The sequence below is a fragment of the Oncorhynchus nerka genome, linkage group LG27, assembly GCF_034236695.1.
Source record: "Oncorhynchus nerka isolate Pitt River linkage group LG27, Oner_Uvic_2.0, whole genome shotgun sequence".
NCBI lineage: Eukaryota > Metazoa > Chordata > Actinopteri > Salmoniformes > Salmonidae > Oncorhynchus > Oncorhynchus nerka.
Window position 1 is genome coordinate 100,200,234 of NC_088422.1, and position 20,881 is coordinate 100,221,114.

Consider the following 20,881-nt stretch of genomic DNA (forward strand, 5'->3'; position numbering starts at 1 on the left):
CAGAGCCTGGAGGATCCTATTCTCCAGCATATTAACATGTGTATCGGCGGAGACATACAATCACATTGAGCATTTCAATGGCAAAAGGAATCTCAGGAAAATAAATGATAAATAAATAAAATATATGAAATAAACACACAATGATATATTAGACAAAGTTATTTAAACATTGAATTAAAAAGACTGCATGGGGGCTTAATTGAAGACCTTTGGATTGGAAGGCTTCTGGGGACCGTTTAACCATAGGTCTATTGACTGATAGATAGAAACACCCAGAGCCTTACAGTGATTTCGGAAAGTATTCAGACCCCTTGACTTTTTCCACATTTTGTCACGTTACAGCCATTTTGTAAAATTCATTAAATTGTTTTGTTTTTTCCCCTCATCAATCTACACACAATACTTCATAATGACATCACAATACCCCATAATGACATCACAATACCCCATAATGACAAAGCAAAAACAGGTTTAGAATTTGTTTTCTCATTTATAAAAAAATATATCAAATTTACATAAGTATTCAGACCCTTTACTCAGTACTTTGTTGAAGAATTATTTTGCTGCGATTACGGAGTCTCTGGGTATGACGCTACAACCTTCTCCCCCGATGGCTCAGTTTGGCCAGGCGGTCAGCTCTAGGAAGAGTTTTGGTGGTTCCAAACTTCTTCCATTTAAGAATGATGGAGGCCAGCTGTGTTCTTGGGGACCTTCAATGTTGCAGAAGGTTTTTGTACCCTTCGCCAGATCTGTGCCTCAACACAATCCTGTCTCTGAGCTCTACGGACAATTCCTTCGACCTCATGGCTTGGTTTTTGCTCTGACATGCACTGTCAACTGTGGGACCTTATATAGACAGGTGTGTGACTTTCCAAATCATGTCCAATCAATTGAATTTACCACAGGTGGACTCCAATGGATGATCAATGGAAACAGGATGCACCTGAGCTCAATTTACAGTCTCATAGCAAAGGGTCTGAATACTTATGTAAATAAGGTATTTCTGTTTTTTGATACATTTGCAAAGATTTGTTTTTAACGGTTCTTGATTTGTCATGCGGTATTGTGTGTATGTAGATTGCTGAGATTTAGTTGTTGTTGTCATTTAATCCATTTTATACGTAAAAAAAATCTAGAAAAAGTCATGGGGTCTGAATACTTTCCGAAGGCACTGTATATCTCAATATATGGATTTCACTATGAAGACTCTAACCGTTATATTTATGTGGGGCTTATGTGAACCTCCGGGAACGTAGCCTACGTGCTCCTCATTGCTCCGTTGCCTCCGAGAGATGCCACGTGCGTAAGGACGCAGAATAGCGGCACGCACTGCGCATGGCACTTTCGAGTTCATCAGCTGTGCCGCCGCGTCATATCTTCCAACACAGTCCGAATTTCCTCGCGTGCCTCTCCGGGCGGCCCAACCACTATAGCTGCTCATATCCAATGAGCATTTTTCACCGGGCGCCACCGGAAACCTCCCCGCGGCTCAGTGTGGAGAGAACAAGCAGAGTTGGGCGTCATGAATTAAAGAAAAGCCTGCATTTACAAATCTGATCACCAAACCCCGCTGCAAGGTAAAAACATTTATGAATACGATTATTGGAGTTTCGGTTATTGTCTTGTTTCATTCATCCTCGATTTATTATCTGATTCTGAAGATCAGATCAGAAGAAAACTACACATGTTGATAGAAAACCGTTATTTTTTGTCGATTCATCCTTTACTGTCATTGAATACAATATATTGACAATTATGGCTATTGGCATGACTATAATAATAACACGGTGTCATAAAAACGTGTTGCTGTACTCTACAACAGACTATTTGTTCCATTACATTACGACAATGTCACAATAACGGAGAGATATCCTGCAAATGTGTATGCAATACACTGGTCCGAATGGATCATTAAACCTCAATACAATACACAGCAGAAGTCGCGATCGCCTTGTGTAAATACAGGCTACATATGTAGTAGGCTAAAACATCTATATGATTCGGATCTTTAGTTTTTTTGTTTTGAAGTCATTACTAGTCCCATATATGGGATGACTGGAGCCCGTCCCGCCGTCCCGACCACCTAGTTTCGTATTCAGCAGCACAGAAACCCCGCCCCTGACTGAGCCCTGTCTATGTTGCAGGGCAGGCCGATTCAAATCGGAGGTATACTTGCGCAATCAGACCGTTGGACATGTGTGTCCCTGTCCAGATGGCTCCTAGGCCAGTAATGGATTCATGTAATCCAGTTAAAGCAATGGCACAAATGTTTTTCAACTTGTTGTCACCTGTTCCTGACACAAGCACTGACTGCATTAAAAAGGTCATACCAATCAATGGGTAATTTGTGACAGACCCTAAAGCTGAGCGTCTTGTGTTTGCAGTGTGGTGTGGTTGGACCATCGGCAGCAGAGCTGTTGCAGTGGAGATGGTTTTGGACCCGGGTGAGGACTGTATGGATCGGACGGGCGTCGACGGGGTCGGAGGGAGCAGCAGCACCACAGACCTGACGGGTCCAGAACCAAGACCGGACCCTCGCAAAACCACCACAACCGACAGCACCGGACTAGAAAACACCAGTCCAGAGCCTCCCAAAACCACCACCAACAACAGCACCGGACTAGAAAACACCAGCCCAGAGCCACCCAAAACCACCAACAACAACAGCACCAGACTAGAAAACACCAGTCCAGAGCCTCCCAAAACCACCACCAACAACAGCACCAGACTAGAAAACACCAGTCCAGAGCCTCCCAAAATCACCACCAACAACAGCACCAGACTAGAAAACACCAGCTCAGAGCCTCCCAAAACCACTACCAACAACAGCACCAGACTAGAAAACACCAGCTCAGAGCCTCCCATAACCAATAGCACCGGACTAGAAAACACCAAACCGGATGCCCCCAAAACCACCACCAACAGCACCCCCACTAGAACAGAAGAGACCAGGCCTGACACTACCAAAACCACCACCAACAGCACCCCCACTAGAACAGAAGAGACCAGGCCTGGGACTACCAAGACCACCACCAACAGCACCCCCACTAGAACAGAAGAGACCAGGCCTGGCACTACCAAAACCACCACCAACAGTACCCCCACTAGAACAGAAGAGACCAGGCCTGGCACTACCAAAACCACCACCAACAGCACCCCCACTAGAACAGAAGAGACCAGGCCTGGCACCGCCAAAAGAACAGAGGAACCAACAGCGGATCCTCCCACCACCACCAACACTAGGCTCCACGCCAGGACAAGCCGTGTCACTAAGAGGGAGCGGGTATCCAACTCCCACAATGGACCCCAGCCTCAACCTCAGTCGTTGGTGGCAGATGTCAGCCTTACCCCCAGCCCTAGGGCCAGTGTTGGCTCCTCTACCAACTCCTCTCGCTCAGTTTTGCCATACGATGGACCGGTTGTCTCTCTGCGGCGGGACGTCACCGTGGCAACGGCCTCGTCTCGGAATAAGGTGGCGACCAGACCCGCTCTCCGCCGGCCTCTCAGCCTGGACGTGGCGCCCCTGCGCCTCCGTGGCTCCGAGCCCGCTCTTGACCGTGGGGTCCTACAACCCCCCTGGCGCAGCACTGGTGGTCCCTCCACTGCCCCCTCGCCCCCAGCACGCTCCCTCACCAGCCCCAGCCTGGGCCCCGGAGGCTGGATGCGCCGCAGCGAGAGCACCTGTACCGTCAACAACTCCTCAATGGGCCTCCGGGCCACCAGGGGGCGTATGCGTCCAGCCACCTCCCTTCCCCATATTGCCCGGGGGTTTGGAGGGGCCTCCCCGCTGCCCTTGCCCTCCACACCGCGAGGCCCCTGTCTCCTTGTGGCCCTAAGACCCATTAACCTAGACCAGGAGAGGCAGGCCTTCTTCCAGTCCGACTATAAATACGACCCCCAGTTTGAGTACTCGACCCCGGAGCCCAGCGCTGTGCTGGAGAAATACAAAGATGGATCTGACCTCTTCCTCGCACAGGTAGGCCTCTCTGTCTGGCAAAGATCTTATCTGACCTCTTCCTCGCACAGGTAGGCCTCTCTGTCTGCCAAAGATATTATCTGACCTCTTCCTCGCACAGGTAGGCCTCTCTGTCTGGCAAAGATATTAGATGGTAGGAAGATAACCCACTCTGGGGATTTCTGCATTTTTAGTTATTATGTGTGTTTTGTGGCAAATTAACTTGAAATGTCTTCCTCCTGACATATTGTATCTTAATAAACTCTCTTTCGCTGGATGTTTCGCTCTCTCTCTGTCTTTCTCTCTCTGTCTCTGTCTCTGTCTCTGTCTCCGTCTTTCTCTCTCTCTCTCTCTCTCTCTCTCTCTTTCTCTCTGGGTGTTTCTCTCTCTGTCTCTCAATTTCAATTTAAGGGGCTTTATTGGCATGGCAAACATATGTTTACATTACCAAAGCAAACGAACAGTAATGAACAGTAAACATTACATCACAAAAGTTCCAAAAGAATAAAGACATTTCAAATGTGATATTATGTCTTTATACAGTGTTTTAATGATGTGCAAATAGTTAAAGTACAAAAGGGAAAATAAACAAGCATAAATATGGGTTGTATTTACAATGGTGTTTGTTATTCACTGGTTGACCATTTCTTGTGGCAACAGGTCACAAATCTTGCTGCTGTGATGCACACTGGTATGTCACCCAATAGATATGGGAGTTTATCAAAATTGGATTTGTTTTCAAATTCTTTGTGGATCTGTGTAATCTGAGGGAAATATGTGTCTCTAATATGGTCATACATTGGGCAGGAGGTTAGGAGGTGCAGCTCATTTTGTGGGCAGTGAGCACATAGCCTGTCTTCTCCTACGAGCCAGGTCTGCCTTCGGCGGCCTTTCTCAATAGCAAGGCTATGCTCACTGAGTCTGTACATAGTCATAGCTTTCCTTAAGTTTGGGTCAGTCACAGTGTTCAGGTATTGTAATCAACACTGCTAGCTAGCCAGCTAGCCCCCGAATAGCAGCACTGTAAAAACTATTACACTCAACGGAACGACTTGATTAGTGTAGTGTCAACAACGCAGCCACTGCCAGCTAGCGTACAAAGTCAACAACGCAGCCACTGACAGCTAGCCTACTTCAGCAGTACTGTATCATTTTAATCATTTTAGTAAATACGATTCTTGCTACGTAAGCTTAACTTTCTGAACATTCGAGACGTGTAGTCCACTTGTCATTCCAATCTCCTTTGCATTAGCGTAGCCTCTTCTGTAGCCTGTCAACTATGTGTCTGTCTATCCCTGTTCTCTCCTCTCTGCACAGACCATACAAACGCTCCACACCGCGTGGCCGCGGCCACCCTAATCTGGTGGTCCCAGCGCGCACGACCCATGTGGAGTTCCAGGTCTCCGGTAGCCTTTGGAACTGCCGATCTGCGGCCAACAAGGCAGAGTTCATCTCAGCCTATGCCTCCCTCCAGTCCCTCGACTTCTTGGCACTGACGGAAACATGGATCACCACAGATAACACTGCTACTCCTACTGCTCTCTCTTCGTCCGCCCACGTGTTCTCGCACACCCCGAGAGCTTCTGGTCAGCGGGGTGGTGGCACCGGGATCCTCATCTCTCCCAAGTGGTCATTCTCTCTTTCTCCCCTTACCCATCTGTCTATCGCCTCCTTTGAATTCCATGCTGTCACAGTTACCAGCCCTTTCAAGCTTAACATCCTTATCATTTATCGCCCTCCAGGTTCCCTCGGAGAGTTCATCAATGAGCTTGATGCCTTGATAAGCTCCTTTCCTGAGGACGGCTCACCTCTCACAGTTCTGGGCGACTTTAACCTCCCCACGTCTACCTTTGACTCATTCCTCTCTGCCTCCTTCTTTCCCTCCTCTCCTCTTTTGACCTCACCCTCTCACCTTCCCCCCTACTCACAAGGCAGGCAATACGCTCGACCTCATCTTTACTAGATGCTGTTCTTCCACTAACCTCATTGCAACTCCTCCAAGTCTCCGACCACTACCTTGTATCCTTTTCCTCTCGCTCTCATCCAACACTTCCCACACTGCCCCTACTCGGATGGTATCGCCGTCCCAACCTTCGCTCTCTCTCCCCGCTACTCTCTCTCCTCTTCCATCCTATCATCTCTTCCCTCTGCTCAAACCTTCTCCAACCTATCTCCTGATTCTGCCTCCTCAACCCTCCTCTCCTCCCTTTCTGCATCCTTTGACTCTCTATGTCCCCTATCCTCCAGGCCGGCTCGGTCCTCCTCTCCCGCTCCGTGGCTCGACGACTCATTGCGAGCTCACAGAACAGGGCTCCGGGCAGCCGAGCGGAAATGGAGGAAAACTCGCCTCCCTGCGGACCTGGCATCCTTTCACTCCCTCCTCTCTACATTTTCCTCCTCTGTCTCTGCTGCTAAAGCCACTTTCTACCACTCTACATTCCAAGCATCTGCCTCTAACCCTAGGAAGCTCTTTGCCACCTTCTCCTCCCTCCTGAATCCTCCTCCCCTCCCCCTCCTCCCTCTCTGCAGATGACTTCGTCAACCATTTTGAAAAGAAGGTCGACGACATCCGATCCTCGTTTGCTAAGTCAAACGACACCACTGGTTCTGCTCACACTGCCCTACCCTGTGCTCTGACCTCTTTCTCCCCTCTCTCTCCAGATGAAATCTCGCGTCTTGTGACGGCCGGCCGCCCAACAACCTGCCCGCTTGACCCTATCCCCTCCTCTCTTCTCCAGACCATCTCCGGAGACCTTCTCCCTTACCTCACCTCGCTCATCAACTCATCCCTGACCGCTGGCTACGTCCCTTCCGTCTTCAAGAGAGCGAGAGTTGCACCCCTTCTGAAAAACCTACACTCGATCCCTCCGATGTCAACAACTACAGACCAGTATCCCTTCTTTCTTTTCTCTCCAAAACTCTTGAACGTGCCGTCCTTGGCCAGCTCTCCCGCTATCTCTCTCAGAATGACCTTCTTGATCCAAATCAGTCAGGTTTCAAGACTAGTCATTCAACTGAGACTGCTCTTCTCTGTATCACGGAGGCGCTCCGCACTGCTAAAGCTAACTCTCTCTCCTCTGCTCTCATCCTTCTAGACCTATCGGCTGCCTTCGATACTGTGAACCATCAGATCCTCCTGTCCACCCTCTCCGAGTTGGGCATCTCCGGCGCGGCCCACGCTTGGATTGCGTCCTACCTGACAGGTCGCTCCTACCAGGTGGCGTGGCGAGAATCTGTCTCCTCACCACGTGCTCTCACCACTGGTGTCCCCCAGGGCTCTGTTCTAGGCCCTCTCCTATTCTCGCTATACACCAAGTCACTTGGCTCTGTCATAACCTCACATGGTCTCTCCTATCATTGCTATGCAGACGACACACAATTAATCTTCTCCTTTCCCCCTTCTGATGACCAGGTGGCGAATCGCATCTCTGCATGTCTGGCAGACATATCAGTGTGGATGACGGATCACCACCTCAAGCTGAACCTCGGCAAGACGGAGCTGCTCTTCCTCCCGGGAAGGACTGCCCGTTCCATGATCTCGCCATCACGGTTGACAACTCCATTGTGTCCTCCTCCCAGAGCGCTAAGAACCTTGGCGTGATCCTGGACAACACCCTGTCGTTCTCAAATAACATCAAGGCGGTGGCCCGTTCCTGTAGGTTCATGCTCTACAACATCCGCAGAGTACGACCCTGCCTCACACAGGAAGCGGCGCAGGTCCTAATCCAGGCACTTGTCATCTCCCGTCTGGATTACTGCAACTCGCTGTTGGCTGGGCTCCCTGCCTGTGCCATTAAACCCCTACAACTCATCCAGAACGCCGCAGCCCGTCTGGTGTTCAACCTTCCCAAGTTCTCTCACGTCACCCTGCTCCTCCGCTCTCTCCACTGGCTTCCAGTTGAAGCTCGCATCCGCTACAAGACCATGGTGCTTGCCTACGGAGCTGTGAGGGGAACGGCACCTCAGTACCTCCAGGCTCTGATCAGGCCCTACACCCAAACAAGGGCACTGCGTTCATCCACCTCTGGCCTGCTCGCCTCCCTACCACTGAGGAAGTACAGTTCCCGCTCAGCCCAGTCAAAACTGTTCGCTGCTCTGGCCCCCCAATGGTGGAACAAACTCCCTCACGACGCCAGGACAGCGGAGTCAATCACCACCTTCCGGAGACACCTGAAACCCCACCTCTTTAAGGAATACCTAGGATAGGATAAAGTAATCCTTCTCACCCCCCTTAAAAGATTTAGATGCACTATTGTAAAGTGGCTGTTCCACTGGATGTCATAAGGTGAATGCACCAATTTGTAAGTCGCTCTGGATAAGAGCGTCTGCTAAATGACTTAAATGTAAATGTATTCTGCCACTGTGTACTCTCTGTTTAGGGCCTGTGTTTTTGCTCTGTTTTTTTGGTAAATTCTTTCCAACGTGTCAAGTAATTCTTTTTTGTTTTCTCATGATTTGATTGGGTCTAATTGTGTTGCTGTCCTGTGGCTCTGTGGGGTCTGTTTGTGAACAAACCTCTCTCTCTCCCTCTCTCTCTCTCTCTCTCTCTGGGTGTTTCTCTCTCTCTCTCTCTCTCTCTCTCTCTCTTCTCTCTATCTCTGGGTGTTTCTCTCTCCTCTCTCCTCTCTCTCTACAGGCTGTTGGGATTATGGAGTGTATTCTGAGGAAGTTTGGTAACTATGAGAACTTTGAGGAAGTGACGGGAGGAAGTATTTTACCAAAGAGTCGAGTCTGGGCTGCTGCACGCAAGTACCTGCAGAAAGAGAACTGTGTAGGAGAGGTGAGTGAGGTTTCACATGTTACGGGTAGTGTGTTGGAGGGTTGGTGTGTTGGAGGGTCGGTGTGTTATGGGTAGTGTGTTGGAGGGTTGGTGTGTTGGAGGGTCGGTGTGTTATGGGTAGTGTGTTGGAGGGTTGGTGTGTTGGAGGGTTGGTGTGTTACGGGTAGTGTGTTGGAGGGTTGGTGTGTTATGGGTAGTGTGTTTGAGGGTTGGTGTGTTATGGGTAGTGTGTTACGTGTGGTGTGTTGGAGGGTTGGTGTGTTATGGGTAGTGTGTTGGAGGGTTGGTGTGTTATGGGTAGTGTGTTGGGGGGTTGGTGTGTTGGAGGGTTGGTGTGTTACGGGTAGTGTGTTGGAGGGTTGGTGTGTTATGGGTAGTGTGTTACGTGTGGTGTGTTGGAGGGTTGGTGTGTTGGAGGGTTGGTGTGTTATGGGTAGTGTGTTGGGGGGTTGGTGTGTTACGGGTAGTGTGTTGGAGGGTTGGTGTGTTGGAGGGTTGGTATGTTACGGGTAGTGTGTTACATGTGGTGTGTTGGAGGGTTGGTGTGTTACGGGTAGTGTGTTAGAGGGTTGGTGTGTTACGGGTAGTGTGTTGGAGGGTTGGTGTGTTGGAGGGTTGGTGTGTTATGGGTAGTGTGTTACGTGTGGTGTGTTGGAGGGTTGGTGTGTTGGAGGGTTGGTGTGTTATGGGTAGTGTGTTGGGGGTTGGTGTGTTATGGGTAGTGTGTTGGAGGGTTGGTGTGTTGGAGGGTTGGTATGTTACGGGTAGTGTGTTACATGTGGTGTGTTGGAGGGTTGGTGTGTTACGGGTAGTGTGTTAGAGGGTTGGTGTGTTACGGGTAGTGTGTTGGAGGGTTGGTGTGTTGGAGGGTTGGTGTGTTACGGGTAGTGTGTTGCGTGTGGTGTGTTGGAGGGTTGGTGTGTTACGGGTAGTGTGTTACGTGTGGTGTGTTGGAGGGTCGGTGTGTTATGGGTAGTGTGTTACGTGTGGTGTGTTGGAGGGTTGGTGTGTTACAGGTAGTGTGTTGGAAGGTTGGTGTGTTATGGGTAGTGTGTTTGACGGTTGGTGTGTTAACAAGATGTCTTTGTGCAATGATGATGATGAAGGTAATGATGATAACTTTGTCTAGGTGGTGGTGTGTCTGATGATGATGATGATGATGATGAAGGTAATAATGATGATGAAGGTAATGATGATAACCTTGTCTAGGTGGTGGTGGTGTGTCTGATGATGATGATGAAGGTAATGATGATGATGAAGGTGATGATGATAAACCTTGTCTAGGTGGTGGTGGTGTGTCTGATGATGATGATGAAGGTAATAATGATGATGAAGGTAATGATGATAACCTTGTCTAGGTGGTGGTGGTGTGTCTGATGATGATGATGAAGGTAATGATGATGATGAAGGTGATGATGATAAACCTTGTCTAGGTGGTGGTGGTGTGTCTGATGATGATGATGAAGGTAATGATGATGATGAAGGTGATGATGATAAACCTTGTCTAGGTGGTGGTGGTGTGTCTGATGATGATGATGAAGGTAATGATGATGATGAAGGTGATGATGATAAACCTTGTCTAGGTGGTGGTGGTGTGTCTGATGATGATGATGAAGGTAATGATGATGATGAAGGTGATGATGATAAACCTTGTCTAGGTGGTGGTGGTGTGTCTGATGATGATGACGATGAAGGTAATGATGATGATGATGATGATGAAGGTAATGATGATAACCTCGTCTAGGTGATGGTGTGTCTGATGATGTAATGATGATGAAGGTGATGATGATGATGATGATGATGAAGGTAATGATGATAACCTTGTCTAGGTGATGGTGTGTCTGATGATGATGATGAAGGTGATGATGATAAACCTTGTCTAGGGAGTAGAAGTCAACCGATTATGATTTTTAAACGCCGATACCGATTATTGGAGGACCCCCAAAAAAAAGCCGCTGCCGATTAATCGGCCGATTTTTATATATATTTTTGTAATAATGACAATTACAACAATACCGAATGAACAATGACCACTTATTTTAAGTTAATATAGTACATCAATAAAATCATTTTAGTCTCAAATAAATAATGAAACATGTTCAATTTGGTTTAAATAATGCAAAAACAAAGTGTTGGAGAAGAAAGTAAAAGTGCAATATGTGTCACGTAAAAAACATTTAAGTTCCTTGCTCAGAACATATGAAAGCTGGTGGTTCCTTTTAATATGAGTCTTCAATATTCCCAGGTAAGAAGTTTTAGGTTGTAGTTATAGGAAATATAGGACTATTTCTCTATATACCATTTGTATTTCATTTACCTTTGACTATTGGATGTTCTAATAGGTACTTTAGTATTGCCAGCCTAATCTCGGGAGTTGATAGGCTTGAAGTCATAAACAGCGCAAAGCTTGAAGCACAGCGAAGAGCTGCTGGCAAATGCAGGAAAGTGCTGTTTGAATGAATGCTTACGAGCCTGCTGCTGCCTACCACCGCTCAGTCAGACTGCTCTATCAAATCATAGACTTAATTATAACATAATAACACACAGATTAGGTCATTAATATGGTCAAATCCGGAAACTATCATTTCGAAAACAACGTTTATTCTTTCAGTGAAATACGGAACCGTTCCGTATTTCATCTAACGGGTGGCATCCCGAAGTCTAAATATTGTTGTTACATTGTACAACCTTCAATGTTATGTCATAATTATGTACAATTATGGCAAATTAATTACAGTCTTTGTTAGGAAGAAAAGGGCTTCACACAGTTGGCAACGAGCCAGGCGGCCCAAACTGCTGCATATACCCTGACTCTGCTTGCACAGAACGCAAGAGAAGTGGCACAATTTCCCTAGTTAAAGAAATTCATGTTAGCAGGCAATATTAACTAAATATGCAGGTTTAAAAATATATACTTGTGTATTTATTTTAAGAAAGGCATTGATGTTTATGGTTAGGTACACATTGGTGCAACGACAGTGCTTTTTCCGTGAATGCGCTTGTTAAATCACCTGTTTGGCGAAGTAGGCTGTGATTCAATGATAAATTAACAGGCACCACATCGATTATATGCAACGCAGGACAAGCTAGATAAACTAGTAATATCATCAACCATGTGTAGTTAACTAGTGATTATGTTAAGATAGATTTTTTAAATAAGTTTAATGCTAGCTAGCACCTTACCATGGCTCCTTGCTGCACTCGCATAACAGGTAGTCAGCCTGCCACGCAGTCTCCTCGTGGGGTGCAATGTAATCGGCCATAATCGGTGCTCCAAAAATGCAGATTACCGATTGTTATGAAAACATGAAATCGGCCCTAATTAATCGGCCATTCCGATTAATCGGTCGACCTCTACTAGGGGGTGGTGGTGTGTCTGATGATGATGAAGAGTATGGTGGTAACTTTGTCTAGGTGGTGGTGTGTCTATGTGATGATGAAGAGTATGGTGTTAACGTTGTCTAGGTGGTGTGTCTGATGATGATGAAGAGTATGGTGGTAACGTTGTCTAGGTGGTGGTGTGTCTATGTGATGATGAAGAGTATGGTGTTAACGTTGTCTAGGTGGTGGTCTGATGATGATGAAGAGTATGGTGGTAACGTTGTCTAGGTGGTGGTGGTCTGTGTGATGATGAAGAGTATGGTGGTAACTTTGTCTAGGTGGTGGTGTGTCTATGTGATGATGAAGAGTATGGTGGTAACTTTGTCTAGGTGGTGGTGTGTCTGTCTGAGGAGCTGCTGTCCCAGGCGGTGATGATGATGATAGTGATGATGATGATGAAGAGTATGGTGTTAACTTTGTCTAGGTGGTGGTGTGTCTGTCTGATGAGCTGCTGTCCCAGGCGGTGATGATGGTGGAGAGTTGTCGTCCCACTCTGACTATCAACCTGTCTGGAGCACGACAACACTGGCTGGAGGGCATGCTCAGGCATGAGATAGGTACAGTACGCTGACTGCACCATACAGCATGTGTTTACTGTGGGGGATCTGGGATGGGAGATGGGGGTATGGGATGGGAGATGGGGGATCTGGGATGGGAGATGGGGGTCTGGGATGGGAGATGGGGGTATGGGATGGGAGATGGGGGATCTGGGATGGGAGATGGGGGGTCTGGGATGGGAGATGGGGGTATGGGATGGGAGATGGGGGTATGGGATGGGAGATGGGGGGTATGGGATGGGAGATGGGGGTATGGGATGGGAGATGGGGGGTATGGGATGGGAGATGTGGGATGGGAGATGGGGGGTCTGGGATGTGTGATGGGGGTATGGGATGAGAGATGGTGTTTATCATCCACACAGCATCATAAATTAGTTCTGAGTTATAATTTGCGTGTCCTACTAGGTACACAGTGCCTCAATTACATCATGTTATTCCATCTCTATCCCTCCCAGGAACCCACTACCTTCGAGGTGTGAACAACAACCTCCAGCCCTGGTCTACTTCCGCAGGCAGGAAGCAGTATGGCCTCAAACCGGCCAATCCCACGGAAGAAGGCCTGGCCAGCCTGCACAGTGTGTTGCTACGGAAACAGCCCTACCTGTGGCGCGCCGCTCTGCTCTACTATACGGTGTATCACGCCACCAGGATGGGCTTCAGCCAGCTCTTCAGCCACATCGCTCAGTTCGTCCAGGATCCCGCGGTGCGCTGGGAGTACTGCCTCAGAGCCAAGAGGGGACAGACGGACACCTCGGAGCCTGGTGAGAGAGTGTGGGTGTGTGTGTGTGTGGGTGTGTGTGTGTGGGTGTGTGTGTCGTGTGTGTGTGTCATGTGTGTGTGTCGTGTGTGTGTGTGGGTGTGTGTGTGGGTGTGTGTGTGTGTGTGCGTGTGTGTGTGTGTGTGTGTCGTGTGTGTGTGTGTGTGACTACACTAACCATTGCACATGTACCAGTTGTAGATCTATGCACCCAAAAGAATCTTGACTTTTTTTGTAAACATTTTTTTAAAGGATTGGTAGTCTCTGTGTTGACTTGATTGTTTGTGTGGTTGTGAATCAGGCTGTTTCAGTAAAGATCAGGTGTACCTGGACGGAATCCTCAGGATTCTACGACATCGGAGGAACATCGACTTCAAGATGCTGACCTCGCTAGGCAAGGTCAGTCGTCATCCTCCCGTACAGGATCGGTTCATGTTTATTTCCCCCCCACGGCGATGATATATAGTTTGGTTGTTTCATGGTGGACACATTTGCAGCGAAGAAAAATCTGAATTGTAGTTTATACATACCTCATAATAGAGCACAGCCAAGGCTGTTGTAATATCAGATGGGTTTGGAAAGAGGTTGAGTCTGTAAATTTGCCACCGATGTGATGATGATGATGACGTTAACCTTCTTCTTCTGGTCCTCCAGGTGTCGTTTGAGGACGTAGAAAGGCTACAGCACATCGCTGTCCTGCGCCGGACCAGAATCCCTCACTTCATGCAGGACCAGGAGAAATACCTTCAGAATCTGGACCACATCGTCACGGTCAACGAACTGAGCGACGCTCAGCTTAGAGAACTCCTTCCCTGACTGACCGACCGACCGACCTTCAGCTGAGCGCGGTAGATCACCTGCTGGGCGTCAACAAAAGTGGCGATTCAACATGTAGAATGGTCGGGAAATTAATAGAAAATGGCGGATGATGTTCGGTGGTCAGAGGCGTTAAGAATGGTCACCTGCTGCTAATTACCTCTGGTGTAGCGTGGTCTGTTTTCCCCTTGACTGACTGACCCCCTCTGGTCTAGACTGGCCATCCATCCTTGACTGACCCCCTCTTGTCTAGACTGGCCATCCATCCTTGACTGACCCGCTCTGGTCTAGACTGGCCATCCATCCTTGACTGACCCCCTCTGGTCTAGACTGGCCATCCCATCCTTGACTGACTGACCCCTCTGGTCTAGACTGGCCATCCCATCCTTGACTGACCCCCTCTGGTCTAGACTGGCCATCCCATCCTTGACTGACCCCCTCTGGTCTAGACTGGCCATCCCATCCTTGACTGACTCCCTCTGGTCTAGACTGGCCATCCCATCCTTGACTGACTCCTTCTGGTCTAGACTGGCCATCCCATCCTTGACTGACTCCCTCTGGTCTAGACTGGCCATCCCATCCTTGACTGACTCCCTCTGGTCTAGACTGGCCATCCCATCCTTGACTGACTCCCTCTGGTCTAGACTGGCCATCCCATCCTTGACTGACTGACCCCTCTGGTCTAGACTGACCCTAAGTGTCATTCATCACTCTGCTGTTGGAAAGCCCTGGAAAATGAAGGCCAGCGTCTGACAGACAGAGTTTGTGGAACGAACAGATCAACACTCAGATCATATCTACTACGCTTGGATCATATTCACTATGGCTGAGTCCTAAACGGCACCCTATTCTCTGTATAGAGTCATATGGACCCTGGTCAACAGTAGTGCACTACCCTATGGACCCTGGTCAACAGTAGTGCACTACCCTATGGACCCTGGTCAACAGTAGTACACTACCCTATGGACCCTGGTCAACAGTAGTGCACTACCCTATGGGCCCTGGTCAACAGTAGTGCACTACCCTATGGACCCTGGTCAACAGTAGTGCACTACCCTATGGGCCCTGGTCAACAGTAGTGCACTACCCTATGGACCCTGGTCAACAGTAGTGCACTACCCTATTGGACCCTGGTCCAAAGTAGTGCACTACCCTATGGACCCTGGTCAACAGTAGTGCACTACCCTATGGATCCTGGTCAACAGTAGTGCACTATAAAGGGAACAGGCTGCCATGTGGGATGCATCCTATATCATGGTCATACAGTCCAACAGATCAATGGATTGTTGTGATGACAGCAGTCCTGCAGGGAAACAGAACGGTTCTTCTGATACCTGGATGATGTCTACCTTGGGGTTCATATTCAACCCCCTGGATGATGTCTACCTTGGGGTTCATATTCAACCCTCTGGATGATGTCTACCTTGGGGTTCATATTCAACCCTCTGGATGATGTCTCCCTTGGGGTTCATATTCAACCCTCTGGATGATATCTCCCTTGGGGTTGATATTCAACCCTCTGGATGATGTCTACCAACCCCCTGGATGATGTCTACCTTGGGGTTCATATTCAACCCCCTGGATGATGTCTACCAACCCCCTGGATGATGTCTACCTTGGGGTTCATATTCAACCCTCTGGATGATGTCTCCCTTGGGGTTCATATTCAACCCCCTGGATGATGTCTACCTTGGGGTTCATATTCAACCCTCTGGATGATGTCTACCTTGGGGTTCATATTCAACCCTCTGGATGATGTCTACCTTGGGGTTCATATTCAACCCTCTGGATGATGTCTACCAACCCCCTGGATGATGTCTACCTTGGGGTTCATATTCAACCCTCTGGATGATGTCTACCAACCCCCTGGATGATGTCTACCTTGGGGTTCATATTCAACCCTCTGGATGATGTCTACCTTGGGGTTCATATTCAACCCTCTGGATGATGTCTACCTTGGGGTTCATATTCAACCCTCTGGATGATGTCTACCAACCCCCTGGATGATGTCTACCTTGGGGTTCATATTCAACCCTCTGGATGATGTCTACCAACCCCCTGGATGATGTCTACCTTGGGGTTCATATTCAACCCTCTGGATGATGTCTACCAACCCCCTGGATGATGTCTACCTTGGGGTTCATATTCAACCCTCTGGATGATGTCTACCAACCCCCTGGATGATGTCTACCTTGGGGTTCATATTCAACCCTCTGGATGATGTCTACCGTAGGCTTCATATTCAACCCTCTGGATGATGTCTACCTTGGGGTTCATATTCAACCCTCTGGATGATGTCTACCTTGGGGTTCATATTCAACCCTCTGGATGATGTCTACCGTGGGGTTCATATTCAAACCCCTGGATGATGTCTACCTTGGGGTTCATATTCAACCCTCTGGATGATGTCTACCTTGGGGTTCATATTCAACCCCTGATGATGATGTCATAATATTCCAGTGAACGACACATATATCCAAGGTTACTACTGCTGCTGCATTTCCCATCCCCTTGCCTTCCCTCTGGATGGTTACCTTGGGGTTCATATTCAACCCTCTGGATGATGTCTACCAAACCCCTGGATGACGTTTCCCTTGGGGTTCATATTCAACCCCCTGGATGATGTCTACCAACCCCCTGGATGACGTTTCCCTTGGGGTTCATATTCACCCCCTGGATGATGTCTACCAACCCCCTGGATGATGTCTACCTTGGGGTTCATATTCAACCCCTGGATGATGTCTACCAACCCCCTGGATGATGTCTACCTTGGGGTTCATATTCAACCCTCTGGATGATGTCTACCAACCCCCTGGATGATGTCTACCTTGGGGTTCATATTCAACCCTCTGGATGATGTCTACCAAACCCCTGGATGATGTCTACCTTGGGTTCATATTCAACCCTCTGGATGATGTCTACCTTGGGGTTCATATTCAACCCTCTGGATGATGTCTACCTTGGGGTTCATATTCAACCCTCTGGATGATGTCTACCTTGGGGTTCATATTCAACCCTCTGGATGATGTCTACCAACCCCCTGGATGATGTCTACCTTGGGGTTCATATTCAACCCTCTGGATGATGTCTACCTTGGGGTTCATATTCAACCCCCTGGATCATACGTCCGTCTGTATGGACCAGATACTGTACGTCACATAACTACATCTCCAGTGAACGACACATATATCCAATGTCTTTGAGGCATTTTCACCTGCCCATTAGGTTACTACTGCTGCTGCATTTCCCATCCCCTTGCCTTCACTCACATTCAAGTTACCTCAATATTGGAACCCAGGGGCCCGCAGTGATTTTATTTGGCCACACCCCCAATTTAAAATACTGTAAAAACACCAGCAAATCAGCTGCAAGAGATTTTAATTTTTGGAAACGTGTTCCATAGTATTCCCCAACACATAACAGAGATGCATGTGATCGTATATACAAATGTAAAAGGTTTGAAATGATTTGTTTTGTTTTTTTTTGTCAAATATATGTGTTGTGGCTTCTTGTGGTCAATTTGGCAGTCGATAAATCATTTCTAATGATGTTTTCCAAACCTCTGCTGAAGAATGTAAAAATGGTCCTGAGGCTGAATCTAGTTGATGTTCCCCTGCTGTAACCACCAGCTAACCTGGCTACAAGGTCGAGCTCAGTTCAGGAAGTACACTGAAATTCCAATTCTCTTCCATAAAGAACATTTGGAATTTGGTTTACTTTCTCTATTGACTGGAATTGAAATGGAATTGAGCCCAACCCTGTCTGGCTGTATCATATAAAATACCCACTGATTGAAATGGAATTGAGCCCAACCCTGTCTGGCTGTATCATATAAAATACCCACTGATTGAAATGGAATTGAGCCCAACCCTGTCTGGCTGTAAAATCTGATTGAAATGGAATAAAATACCCACTGATTGAAATGGAATTGAGCCCAACCCTGTCTGGCTGTATAAAATCACTGATTGAAAAATACCCACTGATTGAAATGGAATTGAGCCCAACCCTGTCTGGCTGTATCATATAAAATACCCACTGATTGAAATGGAATTGAGCCCAACCCTGTCTGGCTGTATCATATAAAATACCCACTGATTGAAATGGAATTGTATCATATAAAATACCCACAAGCCCTGTCTGGCTGTATCATATAAAATACCCACTGATTGAAATGGAATTGAGCCCAACCCTGTCTGGCTGTATCATATAAAATACCCACTGATTGAAATGGAATTGAGCCCAACCCTGTCTGGCTGTATCATATAAAATACCCACTGATTGAAATGGAATTGAGCCCAACCCTGTCTGGCTGTATCATATAAAATACCCACTGATTGAAATGGAATTGAGCCCAACCCTGTCTGGCTGTATCATATAAAATACCCACTGATTGAAATGGAATTGAGCCCAACCCTGTCTGGCTGTATCATATAAAATACCCACTGATTGAAATGGAATTGAGCCCAACCCTGTCTGGCTGTATCATATAAAATACCCACTGATTGAAATGGAATTGAGCCCAACCCTGTCTGGCTGTATCATATAAAATACCCACTGATTGAAATGGAATTGAGCCCAACCCTGTCTGGCTGTATCATATAAAATACCCACTGATTGAAATGGAATTGAGCCCAACCCTGTCTGGCTGTATCATATAAAATACCCACTGATTGAAATGGAATTGAGCCCAACCCTGTCTGGCTGTATCATATAAAATACCCACTGATTGAAATGGAATTGAGCCCAACCCTGTCTGGCTGTATCATATAAAATACCCACTGATTGAAATGGAATTGAGCCCAACCCTGTCTGGCTGTATCATATAAAATACCCACTGATTGAAATGGAATTGAGCCCAACCCCCTGTCTGGCTGTATCATATAAAATACCCACTGATTGAAATGGAATTGAGCCCAACCCTGTCTGGCTGTATCATATAAAATACCCACTGATTGAAATGGAATTGAGCCCAACCCTGTCTGGCTGTATAAAATACCCACTGATTGAAAAATACCCAACTGTATCATATAAAATACCCATTGAAATGGAATTGAGCCCAACCCTGTCTGGCTGTATCATATAAAATACCCACTGATTGAAATGGAATTGAGCCCAACCCTGTCTGGCTGTATCATATAAAATACCCACTGATTGAAATGGAATTGAGCCCAACCCTGTCTGGCTGTATCATATAAAATACCCACTGATTGAAATGGAATTGAGCCCAACCCTGTCTGGCTGTATCATATAAAATACCCACTGATTGAAATGGAATTGAGCCCAACCCTGTCTGGCTGTATCATATAAAATACCCACTGATTGAAATGGAATTGAGCCCAACCCTGTCTGGCTGTATCATATAAAATACCCACTGATTGAAATGGAATTGAGCCCAACCCTGTCTGGCTGTATCATATAAAATACCCACTGATTGAAATGGAATTGAGCCCAACCCTGTCTGGCTGTATCATATAAAATACCCACTGATTGAAATGGAATTGAGCCCAACCCTGTCTGGCTGTATCATATAAAATACCCACTGATTGAAATGGAATTGAGCCCAACCCTGTCTGGCTGTATCATATAAAATACCCACTGATTGAAATGGAATTGAGCCCAACCCTGTCTGGCTGTATCATATAAAATACCCACTGGAATTGAAATGGAATTGAGCCCAACCCTGTCTGGCTGTATCATATAAAATACCCAATTGAAATGGAATTGAGCCCAACCCTGTCTGGCTGTATCATATAAAATACCCACTGTATCATATAAAATACCCACTGGAATTGAAATGGAATTGAGCCCAACCCTGTCTGGCTGTATCATATAAAATACCCACTGATTGAAATGGAATTGAGCCCAACCCTGTCTGGCTGTATCATATAAAATACCCACTGATTGAAATGGAATTGAGCCCAACCCTGTCTGGCTGTATCATATAAAATACCCACTGATTGAAATGGAATTGAGCCCAACCCTGTCTGGCTGTATCATATAAAATACCCACTGATTGAAATGGAATTGAGCCCAACCCTGTCTGGCTGTATCATATAAAATACCCACTGATTGAAATGGAATTGAGCCCAACCCTGTCTGGCTGTATCATATAAAATACCCACTGATTGAAATGGAATTGAGCCCAACCCTGTCTGGCTGTATCATATAAAATACCCACTGATTGAAATGGAATTGAGCCCAACCCTGTCTGGCTGATTAAAATAATGGAATTGAGCCCAACCCTGTCTGGCTGTATCATATAAAATACCCACTGATTGAAATGGAATTGAGCCCAACCCTGTCTGGCTGTATCATATAAAATACCCACTGATTGAAATGGAATTGAGCCCAACCCTGTCTGGCTGTATCATATAAAATACCCACTGATTGAAATGGAATTGAGCCCAACCCTGTCTCATCATATAAAATACCCTGTATCATATAAAATACCCACTGATTGAAATGGAATTGAGCCCAACCCTGTCTGGCTGATTGAAATGGAATTGAGCCCAACCCTGTCTGGCTGTATCATATAAAATACCCACTGATTGAAATGGAATTGAGCCCAACCCTGTCTGGCTGTATCATATAAAATACCCACTGATTGAAATGGAATTGAGCCCAACCCTGTCTGG

General features: G+C 47.0%; 1 protein-coding gene across 1 annotated transcript; it reads left to right on the plus strand.

Moving 5' to 3' along the window:
* Positions 1 to 1,389: 1,389 nt before the first annotated feature.
* Positions 1,390 to 16,433, plus strand: kiaa0895l. The gene is made up of 7 exons (XM_065012465.1): positions 1,390 to 1,577; positions 2,385 to 3,976; positions 8,592 to 8,735; positions 12,541 to 12,673; positions 13,129 to 13,434; positions 13,732 to 13,829; positions 14,085 to 16,433. The coding sequence occupies exons 2-7, from the start codon at positions 2,429 to 2,431 to the stop codon at positions 14,244 to 14,246; spliced, it is 2,391 nt and encodes a 796-aa protein (XP_064868537.1). The 5' UTR covers positions 1,390 to 1,577; positions 2,385 to 2,428; the 3' UTR covers positions 14,247 to 16,433.
* Positions 16,434 to 20,881: the final 4,448 nt, after the last annotated feature.

Coding starts and splice junctions, on each gene's coding strand:
- kiaa0895l (XM_065012465.1), top strand. CDS start 2,429: ATGGTTTTGGACCCGGGTGAGGACTGTATGGATCGGACGGGCGTCGAC. Junction 3,977..8,591: donor CTGACCTCTTCCTCGCACAG/GTAGGCCTCTCT, acceptor CTCTCTCTACAG/GCTGTTGGGATTATGGAGTG. Junction 8,736..12,540: donor AAGAGAACTGTGTAGGAGAG/GTGAGTGAGGTT, acceptor AACTTTGTCTAG/GTGGTGGTGTGTCTGTCTGA.